This window comes from Leptinotarsa decemlineata, unplaced genomic scaffold, assembly GCF_025532065.1.
Source record: "Leptinotarsa decemlineata unplaced genomic scaffold, Ldec_3_MD MMD2_tig00000035_RagTag_RagTag, whole genome shotgun sequence".
In the NCBI taxonomy this organism is placed as follows: Eukaryota; Metazoa; Arthropoda; class Insecta; order Coleoptera; family Chrysomelidae; genus Leptinotarsa; species Leptinotarsa decemlineata.
Window position 1 is genome coordinate 25,589,983 of NW_027412540.1, and position 12,411 is coordinate 25,602,393.

The following is a 12,411-nucleotide window of genomic DNA, read 5'->3' on the forward strand; positions in this document are numbered from 1 at the left end:
TCAACATGATATTTTTTTATTTAATCAATTGTCACCAGGAAAATTACTGATATTACCGATTTGATAGAGGTAGAGTTGTTTCATGAATAAAATCAACATTTCATTGTGAAAATCGTACGATAAACTGTATTAATTAGTTTTAAATAAAAATTTACATAAAAGCTCAAACAAAATTCAATATCAAATATAAATATCACAAATATTGGTACAGCAGTATGAAGAAACATCCTCTCAGGTATCTCAAAGGTGCGACTTCATTTTCTCCTGTTCATTAAAGCGAACGTATGGCCACAGTATTTTGTATACAGAAATACTGTGGTATGGCTCTACACTTGCAGGTAATTTCGATAAAACCGGTGACACGTGTGAATCCGTAGTATTCATGCCACTTAGGGTTGTCTACAGAATGTTTTGTTGCGATAATTGCGAACAAAAATCGTACACCCTTTCAAAAATCAAAATGTCTACTAGTTTTATGTCAAACAGCTGTCATTTTTTATTTAGCCACACAGCGAAACAAAAACTGTTTTACATCAAGTTACTCCGATCAGTTGTTCGAGCAGCAAAATTAAACGTAATCCATGGCATAGAACAGTGTATTTTGTTTCATCTGTGGTGGTCGTTTCCTGTGTATTTCCCCTCATTGTTTATCAGGGAACACAGAGTTTGAGGAAGCTACTGCATGGTGAAATACGTGTTCTGGATTGCAAACTGCCTTGTGGAAATCTCACAAAATAAAATGTTACTTGGGAAAACCATGAATTTTCTTCAAGTATCGGTCCATTATATACAAACTGAGAAGGTGGCACACCACTTGTCCTACGGTGAGAATTCTGACCTACAATACAATACGCAACAAAGCAAATTACCGACAAGTTCTATTGAAAATAATTTTCCCTCAACAGAACAAAAATGCTATCTGTAGACCTGCGTCAAACTGCAGACCTCCGATGACAGCTGCAAACCTGCGCATGCGTTGATCGATAATTTTGTAATTTTTATGATACAAAGAGGAATTCAAATATTTTCGATCTAATGTGCTTGTACATTGCAGAGGCAATATTAAGATGAACAAAACATATAAATTGTATACTCCGTCACTGGATGCTACCAATGTGGCGGTTTGAAAAATTTTTCATTAGAAAAATGATACATTCGATCATTTTTCATATTTTAATGAACTAAAACGATTTGTAATAGTAAATGCATTTTAATGAAATATACATATTTGATGGTGAACGATACACCTTGTTCAGTAAAGAACAGTTTACAAAAGGTTCAGTCAGTTAATGACATGAAGTACAAGTGGAAATTCATGTCATGTTCTTTTTTGCAATTATTCAATTCTAGACTGTGAATCAATATGAAAAAGCAGGATATCTACTCCAAATTAGGATGTACTAAATATAAAAATATATCTTGAATTAAATTAAAAACAATAATTGTATAAAAACGTGAATTGAATAAAAACAGGAATTGAATAAAAATTGCTATTTTTAAAAATCGTAGTTTTAAACTATTTACAAAAATGCATTTATAAATTATATAGTTTGTACATTATTCCATAAACTATTACTTTGTGTTTTTTCGTTTTCAACTTTAATATCAAAGTCTTTTTTAATATTATTTTCTAACCTACAACTTTGTAAGAACACAGCCAAAGAGCGATAATACCCTTGAATTTGCCAGGTTTCATTGTGGGTACCAGCTGGAATTTGTAAAAGATTTTTCCTAGAGCTACTACAGCTCATATGCAATTCTTTCATCATCTGGGGCGGAACCAATGTGTCAGCCAATCCCGATATAAAAAGAGTAGGAACTCTTAATTCTTTCACCTTCTGATATGACACGAACTGAAAAAAAATGCTATTTTATTGTGACATGCAAAACAGTTAACTTCATATGAGAACATAGATCTGATATAAGAATGGCGGTACTACAGACTGACATTCATTTCCAAGTTTATAGGATGTATACAATAGTGAAATATTAATCTGTTAAAAATCTGTTTCGTTGAAATCTGTCACATATAACAACTATAGCGGTAATATGATTTTTCAATACCATTTGTCTTTATCCTCGAAATAGGCCTGTTACTATTATATTTTCATTAGTGCTGAATTTCTATCCAGCGAACACTCTCTTGAGGTTTGAGAACAGTAAAAAGTTGCTGGAGGTCAGATCTGGAGGATACGGTGGATGTGGAAGAAATTTGAAGCCCAATTCATGCAATTTTGCCATCGTTTTCATCGATTTGTGACACAGTGCTTTGTTTTGCACGAAACAGAACTTTCTCTTTCTTCAAATGGAGCCGTTTTTCCGCGCTATCGTCCTCCAAACGCTATGTAATAGTAGCTATTGGTCATTTTTCCCTATTCAAGATAGTCTATGAACATCATTAGAACCAGTCGACATAACTATGTAACTCTTAAATTTCTGAATATTTTTTCAACAAATTCAAAGTTAAATGAATAGAGTGAAATTTTTTTCTATTGAAATTTTTCACCGAAAACATCAGTAGAGCTCCAGCCATCCTGATCAAATGGGACAATTCATTGTCCATATAATCAAATATCTGGAAAATGTGAACTAAACATTGTTTTTTCCTAAATGATTCGGATAATTGCAGTCCTACTGTAACTTTTTCATCCTAGCACTAGTAAAAATAATATTATTCGATACAAAAATTTACCCATTCCAACTATTTACAAATTTTTCTGTTTCAGTTTGCAATGTATAATAAACTTTGATGATAGTGAAATACTAGTGCTCAAGACGCTTCTATTTTTTGTAAGAAAATAATAATTTTTTTTAAGGACGCAAAAAACGTATAACTTATATTCACCTTATTTTTATAAAAAAACAGAGGAAAATACTGAAGAATTCGCCACCCTAACAGTACTTTTGCCATGTGTGGAATGCTAGTAAACGTATTCTCTACAATCAAGCACCATATTTTACCGGCATACTCTTTTCTTGTAGCTAAATCTATAGCTACAGCACCACCTACAAAAAAAACGAGATGATAATTTTCTTTTCTTTTTGGTATCAAAGGCATTGACTACTTTGGTTATGTTAATAACTTTCCGAGCCACCTAGGGAGCATCATGGCTACTCAATCCTTCAGCCAGGTAACGTTACAGAATCATCCCAAATTCAACTAGATAAATTGTATCTCTTGAAATATTTTTTCAGATTCTATACAAAGTAACAATTACTTCATTAAAAACAGTTTTGCACACCTGGAGAAGTGCGAGAAAAGTGCTTTTATTAATTTTTAGCTAAAGGTACCAATTGTATCTATCAAAAAACAAACTATTAATCATCAAAGTTGACATACCCAGAGATCGTCCAAACACAATGATTGCTGAATGAATTATATCATTTCGAGAATATAAATAATCAATGCTAGCTCTAGCATCCATATACAGTCCTTCTTCTGAAGGGCTGCCTTCTGAAAGCCCATACCCCCTATATTCAACTAAAAGAATGTTGCAGTGGAGGTTGTGGTACAACCCTACACAGTTTTGTAATCGGTGACCCATATTTCCAGCATTGCCATGAAAAAATATTATTGTAGGGGCAACTCGTTGTTTTTCTTTCGGTTGATGTATAAAATACATATGAATTTGGGTGCCATCCGCTGTCTTTGTCATTATACTCTCATGTGGAAGATTGAATGTGGATGGTATGGGTACAAAAACTCTGGAGTGATTTGGTAACTCTGGAGTATATATCAGATTATCTTGAACTTGGTATAAAATACCTAAAAAATAAAATCATAGGGTTTACTCATTTTTGTAAAACAAATATCAATTCAATACCTGTGACAGCAAAAGACAATAATAATATGGCAAATATTCCACCATACATATAATACACTAAAAAACAAAATACCAAAACAAGACCAGAGTAGGCCCAAACTCTCAAAACCATTCTGAATAATGTAGCAGATATTCTTGAAAATAGAAGGTAACGTCCCATTTTTCAAAAAGATGTTGATTTGGCTACCTCGTTCTTCTTCAACTTATAATCGTGTCATACTTTCTGGGTCTAATAATGATATTCTATTGAAACTAACCATTATTATTTTACAAATTTCGAAAAGAATTACCAATTTCCAAATAAATTACAATAACATGAAAATAGTAAGAGTGAGAAAGACGAACATAGAACCATAGAATATTCTATAATAGAATCAAGTGTACTATAACTACCTGTACTCTTTGCATAGAACATAAATACGAATATACGAACGACAAACAGACGAACTAATTTGACATCTGACAAGATTATTATCTATATTCTGTTCGTTTGTCCAAATATTAGACGTTATTGTCGTTCGTTAGTTCATTTAACAACACTAAGATTTGATCTTCACAAACTTCATTTTTCAAAATATCACATGTTTTGCTAACACAGTATCTTTTTCGTAGTGAATAACATACTGATTCACTGAATAACATACTGATTCACTATGAAAAAGCTACTGTGATAGCGAAACATTCCTTGATATTTTTGAAAATGAAGTTTGTGAAGAACAAATCGTAAAGTGTAGTTTTTGAAGTTACTATGGATCTTCATCAGAAAAAAAATCATTTAATTTGTTTTTAGGCGTTGTCACATAATGGCTATGTTGATTTTTGTTTCGGAATAACAGATTTTCAAGGATTGAAATCATAATTGTCGCTTCACTGATTAACAAACAAATACTTATTGGTGGATAACAATTTACTCCGAGTGGAATAGTGGACGGAAACGAACGGAACTTTCACAAAACCAATGTATCAAAGTTGCAGAAGAAGATGAAGGTAACCTCAACACCAGAGAACGATTCATCCTCTTCTGCCCTTTTCTTTTTCGTTTCCTTACATTCATATGTTGTTAGAAACGTATTTTATTGGAAATCTGAATAATTTTTAGAGTTTTTAAGAAAAATGGTGAGTATCTATATAATTAACTTCGAAAGTTGTAGTTTTTTTTTTCTAGAAACCGATTATGTTACAAGGGCACGAACGTGCCATAACGCAAATCAAATACAACAGAGAAGGTGATCTCTTGTTTTCATCTTCGAAGGACAACAAGCCAAATGTTTGGTTTTCTTTGAATGGTGAACGTTTGGGAACCTTCAATGGACATCAAGGAGCAGTCTGGTGTATCGACGTCGATTGGACTACCACAAGATTTATGTCAGGTGCAGGTGACAATACATGCAAAATATGGGATTGTGAGACTGGTAGAGAAATAGGAAATATTAAAACTGCCTCGTCTGTTAGAACCTGTTTGTTTAGCTACTCAGCCAATATGGCAGTATATACGACAGACAAGGCCATGAAGCAGCCCTGTGAAATGTTTGTAATCGATACAAGAAATGTTGATGATAGTGTAGGCAGTCAAGATCCAATCTTGAGGATCCCTATAAAAGGTTCTAGGGTTGCTTCTATATTATGGGATAACCTTGACGAAACTATCATTACTGGACATGAAGATGGAGAAATAATTCAGTGGGATCTGAAGGTAATTTTTGAAATTATTACCTAGCTTTTTCAAACAAAAACAAACAAACGGCTATTTAATTTTTATTTAAATGTCCCTGTTAACATCATATTTCATGATCGTATGCTATGAACCTAAATTCACTTGCCACGTCAGTACAAACATACATCACATTACATTTAATTTCCCCAAATTTATTTTGTTTCCAACAAACTACATCATCTTCAAAAGAGGTGTATGATTGACAACTTTTTTGTCTAAAATTCTTTCCTAGCATTTTTTTTGACCCTTGAGAGCTGTCTTACTTGTCCATTTAGTCCAAGTCCAGAAAATACTGCAGCCTCTTGGGCTCATTGCGTTTATTCTTCCATCTTCTTATGACACTTATTCCTAGCATTACTTTTAAATTATCATTTGTAGTTTCAGTACAACTCAAGTGTTACTATACGGTCTAATTAAAATACATAAATTTATATCAATTTGATATCATGTTTGACAGTTTGCAATAAATTTGACATGTCAAACATGTCTCTCTTTTGAGTAAAATATGGAACTATTCTTTATGAAACTAAATGTGACTTTCACAAAGTACTTTTTAGTTGGTTCTGTTGGCAGTATTACACAAACTATAAATGAGTCTGTCATCAAATTTATATGGCTATTGAGAAGATGAGAAATGTCACCTTCTTTTTTGTCAATTAGAATCTATGTTCCATAATTTATTTCTTGTTTGTAGTTGTGTAGTGTTTCATTTTAAAGCAGGCTGAGTTGAAGTACCATTTACACGTTGATGAATAGAAAAAGTTTTTCACTAAAGTTATGATCTTGGCAAAACTTTGTAAGTTCATCATCCTCAGTGCTCATTTCACCCCGTTTCAACTTAGCAAACCACTTCTCAACGGTTTATATAGTACCTTTCCCCCTAAAAAAAACAACCTGTCACTGTGATTTCCGAATTTGTCTTGTAACTAATTCATAACCTACATTTCAGACTGGGAAACAGCTCAATTCAGTCAAAGGTCATGACCTCTTGATAAATGATATGCAGTGGAATCATGATGGTACTATTTTCATCACAGCTTCAAAGGATCACACAGCTAAACTGTTTGATGCTAAAGATTTGCTTCATTTGAAGACCTACAAAACTGAGAGACCAGTGAACTCGGCTGCAATTAGTCCAATTCGGGAGCATGTTGTCTTGGGTGGTGGTCAAGATGCTATGGATGTAACAACTACTTCTGCGAGGATTGGTAAATTCGACTCCAGATTTTTCCACATGGTTTGTGAAGAAGAATTTGGAAGAGTCAAGGGGCATTTCGGGCCTATCAATAGTGTTGCGTTTCATCCTGACGGAGAAAGCTACAGCTCTGGTGGTGAAGATGGTTTTGTAAGGGTGCACACTTTTGATATGGCATATTTAGATTACAAGTTAGATTACAAATTGGATTGTAAATCAGATTGTTAACAAATGCAAATTTTGTTTGAGACTTGCAGCAAGTATAAGTTTATTCTCCTGTCCCTCATTTGAAGTACACCCTGTCCACTCTCAAGTGATTTGAGAGGTTTATTGGCATTTGTTTGAAATATAATTGTCGAAGGAATATACTTTCTAAAATAAATAATAGAAATAATAAACCATCCGATATTTATTTTTTAAAACTAAATTTGAAAGTAAGAAAAACATATTAGCAAAACTAATATTTCGATAGTGACTAGTTCAATTCATAGTTACTGGTTTAACAGCTTGTCCCGTTTATAGGTATCACGGTATCAATTTTTATGAATTGTAATGACAAATCACTGGTATTAATGAACTACATTGTGTTCAGGATTTGAGAATGCCAGATTTTTTGATGCTTACGTCAAGTGCAAGTCAAACACATAGCCACTTGAGTACAATCTATTTTAAAATGAATTTCTATAAAAAAAATCATAAATATGGGCCTTAGAATGTGGCAATATTGGGTGATTCTCATGCAATATGTATTTTTATAATTTTTTTCATGGAGATTCATGAGCAGAAGATGCAAATACATAAAACATTCCTAGAGCAGCGTCTGTACAGAAATGGCGATTCATGTTTTATTTGAGTCACTGTAGAAAAAGCTGTCGGCATTAGGAAAAACTGTCTTGGGAAATTAATTCCATAAGAATGCTGTTCTCCAAGTTAAAGAGTGTTTCAAGATATAGTGGGTTGAACCTCGAAAACTGTTTTGCCTATGCTTGAAATTCTCTACAGAAAAAGACAAGCCCCCAACCTTCTATGTGTCGGGCCATCAAGATCCCTTGTGACGTTTGGGTCTCCAATCAGATGAATTGCTCTTTTAAATAAAATCTAATACCCTCAATATATGTAAAGTGATGTTTTGTTTAGATCATACGGAGTGTTGAAACTTGTTATTCAGATTTTCCAATTATTCAATTTGTTGCTTGTTTTTATATTTTTTTGCTCGCCATATAGTTGTTGATAAAAGAGGGAGACTGTTAGAAGTTATTTTGGAAAAGTCATTAAAATTTTGTTCGACTGAAAATACAGTTTTAAAAAATAACTATAGAGGAAAGGAAAAATAACTATAGAAGTCGTAACACAGAGTATGATGTCAAATAAGTCTGGAAGTGAATTTAACCGCTAAGAATATGTGTAACGTAATACAATAAATATATATAATATTACTGGAGTTTTTTCCCAACACCAAATCGTTATTTTTACACCTCGACACGTGTTTCGATCACCAAGTGATCATCTTCAAGAGGAAGATAAAAACTGGTTTTTTTATCTTCCTCTTGAATAATATTTATTAGTAGTAGTAATATTTAGTGGTAATATTTATTAGTAGTTAAGCTTTTCTCAGCGATAACTGTTTTACAATTCCTTTAGAATTAGAATCTACCAAGATAAGTTTTTATTGTTTCCTGTCAATTTATTGTAGACCTTGATTCTCATTAATTTATTTATTCATGGCTTTTCCTATTTTTTTACAAAATTAACAAATTCACACATATGTAATGAATAATATAACTATCATGTTATGAGGGAAGAATATAAAAAAAGAAAGGCAAAAATAAGTCGTCACACGCTTTTGAATGAATCTAAAGAAGAATTGAAAAGTTTCAAATCTATATTGTATGTTTTCTGATTGATTCAACTGTTACTTGATGAAGATCCACAGTAATTTCATAAACTACACATCAAATTGTAAGGTGTAGTTTATGAAATTATATTGTATATGTTTGCGAGTTTCAAAATTCTACCTATAGACCCAATCTGGTCATAGTTGGTATAATGAAAGGGTACTTTGAAGATTTCTGTATTTCTTGTTCTCTGCGGATTCAAATTTGAAGTTATGAATTCAACAAGTTCCGGGGAACTTCGCAAAACGGCATCCTTTCTTGGGAACAGATAAAAGTCGCAGGGGACCAAATCTGGTGAATATGGTGGCTGAGGCATGATTATGGTGTTGTTTTTAGCGAAAAAATTAAGTACAAGCAATGACGAGTTAGCAGGTGAATTATCGTGATACAAAAGCCATGATTTTTTTTCCACTATACCTCCACCAACACCTCATTGTGAGATTTCCACTAAACAGTTCTACAAAAAGCGTAACACGTGTTTAGCCATACAATGGCGACACGTCTGAAGAACGTTACAAAATTGGCCATAGATAGCTTCTTCGTAACTGGAGACGTTATTGCCGCTGCTTACCGACTAATCAAGCAATATTTCCACTGAGAAATGTGTAAGAAACTTGGTGTACAACTGAAAATTGAAGTTAATAGCATTTTGAAAGCGAAACAATTACACTACGATTTAGGAATTATATGCCGTGTTTGTGTGCAAATCAAATGGCATTTGGTTAAAACCAAAATTTTAAAATTATGGCATTGCACGTATTTTCATCAATTGAGCTTCAAAATATAAATTTAAGGATAATCGGACAATAGTTATAATGCATTTACTTGATGCAACGCTGTTTAGTCTTCAACTGATTAGTTTTGATGCATCAAGGGAAAATAATCATAAGATTTAGACAAACACCGGCTATTATAACACATTGAAGTGTAAGTATTGAAAAATACAGAGCATGTGGATGACATACAATATGAAAACTACTACAGACTGGGAAATCACGAGAAAATCCAAGGCACTATTGTAAAATAAAAGAAAAAAAGTGTTTCATTATTTGGGGGTTACTAGCATATATAAACAATTCTAATTTACTATTCACACAAATCTTCCTTTTCTATTTGGCACTTGAAGACTTTATTTTCGGACTAGTAAGATATAGTCTGATGAATTTTTTAAAGGGCAGAAAATGCCGATTTCAAGAAAAAATACACGAATACACTAGAACAAAAATGTCACCGAATAGATTCTGACTTTTATAAAATTTCACATTGACATTTTTCCTCAGTTCTCAAAAATAAAAAACACAATTATTTTTAACAAAACTCTTAAATCTTGTTAAATTTTTATTTATTGGGCTATAAAGGAGATACTCACGGAAGCGTAGAAGAGCCACACAAATTTTCTGAATCTCAACTCATAATATTTTTACAATATTCATCTCATAAATTCCGATTTGAAACTCTGAATATCAGAGTTGAAAAATATATTTCAGAGTTAAAAGTTGTCAATTCTCGAGTGAGGACAGAGTCATTCCTCTATGTTTCCGAATAAAATTATTGTTTCACAAATAAAAAAACTGGGAGATTAATAAAAAAAAATCACAAATCTGGTTTCATTTTTTTATTATTTTCAACAAAACAACAAACTGAAATCAGTGAGTTAACCCATACTTATTCTGAAATACGAAAAAAAAAATTTTTACAAAATTCATTTTTTAAGTTAGGAATGATTATTTAAAAATTCTATAGATTAATTTTTCAAACCTCTATGTTAAAAAAATAACCTTTTGGACAAGGTTCCCCCATCAGCAGCATCTAATATTTTCCGCTTCAAAGAAGGTTTCTCATTTTCCTTAACCTTTTTTATACACTGGGGTAGTGGCAGTTTAGAACCAGGAGTTGGAGCGGGTTTATTGCTGAAAAATGGCATTTGTAAACATTCTGTACATTCTCTTCTTTTAATTGGATTCAAAACTAGGAGACCCTCCAGTAAATCCAATAAATCGTCCCCAGCAGCAGTGAAAATATTCTTGAGGGGAATAGGAGTGAAAGGTATGAATTCTATGTAGTCCGTTAAACTTTTCACTCCCGGCCAATTTTCTTCGGTAGGGTTTCCTAATACTCCAAAAATCTTTGTTAGTTGATCCAAATCAGATTCTCCTGGGAACACAGGAACTCTTAGTAATAGTTCAGCTAATATACAACCTACTGCCCACATATCAATACCAGTGCTATATTGTTTTGCACCATATAAAAGTTCAGGCGCTCGGTACCACCGTGTAACAACCTGATGGGTATTTATTCGATTTGGAGATCCATATAACTTGGCTAATCCAAAATCTCCTATTTTCAGAACTCCACTTGAATTCACAAGCAAATTATTTGGTTTCAAGTCTCTGTGTAGTATCCAGTTTAAGTGTAAAAATTCCAAACCGTGAAGTGTCTGTAACATATATGATTTTATGTTGGCAGTCGTGATGATGATACTATTATCTTTGATTATAACTTCAAGATCTGTGTCCATAAAATCAAAAACAAGTGAAACATTAGACATATGCCCAAACACATCTAGTAGGCCAATTAGATTTTTATGGTGCAATTCTTGTAGGAGCTTTATTTCTCTCAAAGCTGTTCTGTTTATTCCATCTTGAGCTTCTTGTCGACTACCTATTTTGATTTTTTTTACGGCCACTATGTTCTCAGTTTCTACATCTCTAGCTTTATACACTGTTGCAAATTGTCCTTCTCCAAGAAATTCAATTTTTTCATATCGTTTCAATTTATTCTCCATTATTTGTCATCAATAATATTGAAGTGAACATTAAATTCAAGAGTAAGTGTTAGTTTCTGAAAATTTTGAACACGTCTTTAAACGTTAAGCAGTTTATGAAAATTTAAACTGTTTTTGTTTACGTGCAGGTTAGAAGTTCGGGAAAATCAAATATCTTCTTCTCTCGTTTTAGGCCTCAGTCCTCGGTATAGGCCTTAGACATTGTCTAAGGATTCAGACAATGTCTTAGACAAGAGAAGGTCTAAGGTATAGGTCTTTAGCATTCTACTGGGTAGCAAATACTGAAATAGGAATCACATTCAAATGAATATGAAGAGTATGTTAAACAAAAATCACTACTCTAGAGATAATAAATAATGATTTTTATCGAATTATTTTTTTTTATGAAATCAATTTTTCAAACAAAAATTGAGACTGTATTTCAACCAAACATTTCAACCAGTCATCAGATTTAAATATTTAATACTTGTCGATTACACCTTATAGAAGTTTACTTCTATTATGGTGTCGATTAGGAAAACTATATCTGACACGCTCATTTGAGTAAATCTGGGATGTTGGCAGACCAATTTTCTTCTTCATAAGTTCATTGAATCTCATCATCCGCGGCCGATCTGACTAGTAAATAATTCGAAAAGAATAAGGCCATTCAATCTCTTCTGAAAACAAGAACTCCAAATTAACTCTGGAAGATATCAATGTTCCAAAGACCCCTGGTCGCTTTATCTGCTACATTAAACTTTGCAAATAACAAAATGGTAGCTACTAAATCTAACAATCTAGTGAAATACTCATGGAATAAAATTCAGATGTATTTAATTCAATCGGGTATAAATTTGTATGGACATTTCTATAAAAAATCTTAGAAAGCTGTATTCAATATGCTATTCCACTGACCGGTGATTCTCTAACCATTTTGTTCCTCTTGGTGACGTCATGTAATTCGGTCGATATGTGTCTTCAAATGACGTTCTTTACAAGAGTAAATATTTTAATTA

General features: G+C 32.7%; 3 protein-coding genes across 3 annotated transcripts; 1 reads left to right on the plus strand and 2 right to left on the minus strand.

Annotated features, from left to right (window-relative positions):
• Window positions 1-1,190: 1,190 nt before the first annotated feature.
• On the minus strand, window positions 1,191-4,194 carry Bem46 (abhydrolase domain containing 13-like protein Bem46). The gene is made up of 4 exons (XM_023158262.2): window positions 3,825-4,194; window positions 3,341-3,766; window positions 2,846-3,006; window positions 1,191-1,853 (listed from the first exon to the last, which is right to left on the minus strand). The coding sequence occupies exons 1-4, from the start codon at window positions 3,982-3,984 to the stop codon at window positions 1,542-1,544; spliced, it is 1,059 nt and encodes a 352-aa protein (XP_023014030.2). The 5' UTR covers window positions 3,985-4,194; the 3' UTR covers window positions 1,191-1,541.
• Window positions 4,195-4,783: 589 nt separating this feature from the next.
• Window positions 4,784-6,989, plus strand: eIF3i (eukaryotic translation initiation factor 3 subunit i). The gene is made up of 3 exons (XM_023158264.2): window positions 4,784-4,940; window positions 4,990-5,517; window positions 6,488-6,989. Exons 1-3 carry the CDS (start codon window positions 4,938-4,940, stop codon window positions 6,959-6,961), a joined length of 1,005 nt encoding a protein of 334 aa, XP_023014032.1. The 5' UTR covers window positions 4,784-4,937; the 3' UTR covers window positions 6,962-6,989.
• A 3,239-nt stretch (window positions 6,990-10,228) lies between these two features.
• Window positions 10,229-11,568, minus strand: Cdk7 (Cyclin-dependent kinase 7). Its single transcript, XM_023158263.2, has one exon. The coding sequence runs from the start codon at window positions 11,411-11,413 to the stop codon at window positions 10,394-10,396; it is 1,020 nt and encodes a 339-aa protein (XP_023014031.1). The 5' UTR covers window positions 11,414-11,568; the 3' UTR covers window positions 10,229-10,393.
• Between the last annotated feature and the right edge of the window lie 843 nt (window positions 11,569-12,411).

Excerpts from the sequence above, each read along its gene's own strand:
- Bem46 (XM_023158262.2), bottom strand. The coding sequence starts at position 3,984 with ATGGGACGTTACCTTCTATTTTCAAGAATATCTGCTACATTATTCAGA. Across the intron at positions 3,767-3,824 it reads ATTGTCTTTTGCTGTCACAG|GTATTTTATACCAAGTTCAA; the intron begins GTATTGAATTGA and ends TTTATTTTTTAG. Across the intron at positions 1,854-2,845 it reads TGTTTTTTTATAAAAATAAG|TTCGTGTCATATCAGAAGGT; the intron begins GTGAATATAAGT and ends ATTTTTTTTCAG.
- eIF3i (XM_023158264.2), top strand. Across the intron at positions 5,518-6,487 it reads TAATTCAGTGGGATCTGAAG|ACTGGGAAACAGCTCAATTC; the intron begins GTAATTTTTGAA and ends CCTACATTTCAG.
- Cdk7 (XM_023158263.2), bottom strand. The coding sequence starts at position 11,413 with ATGGAGAATAAATTGAAACGATATGAAAAAATTGAATTTCTTGGAGAA.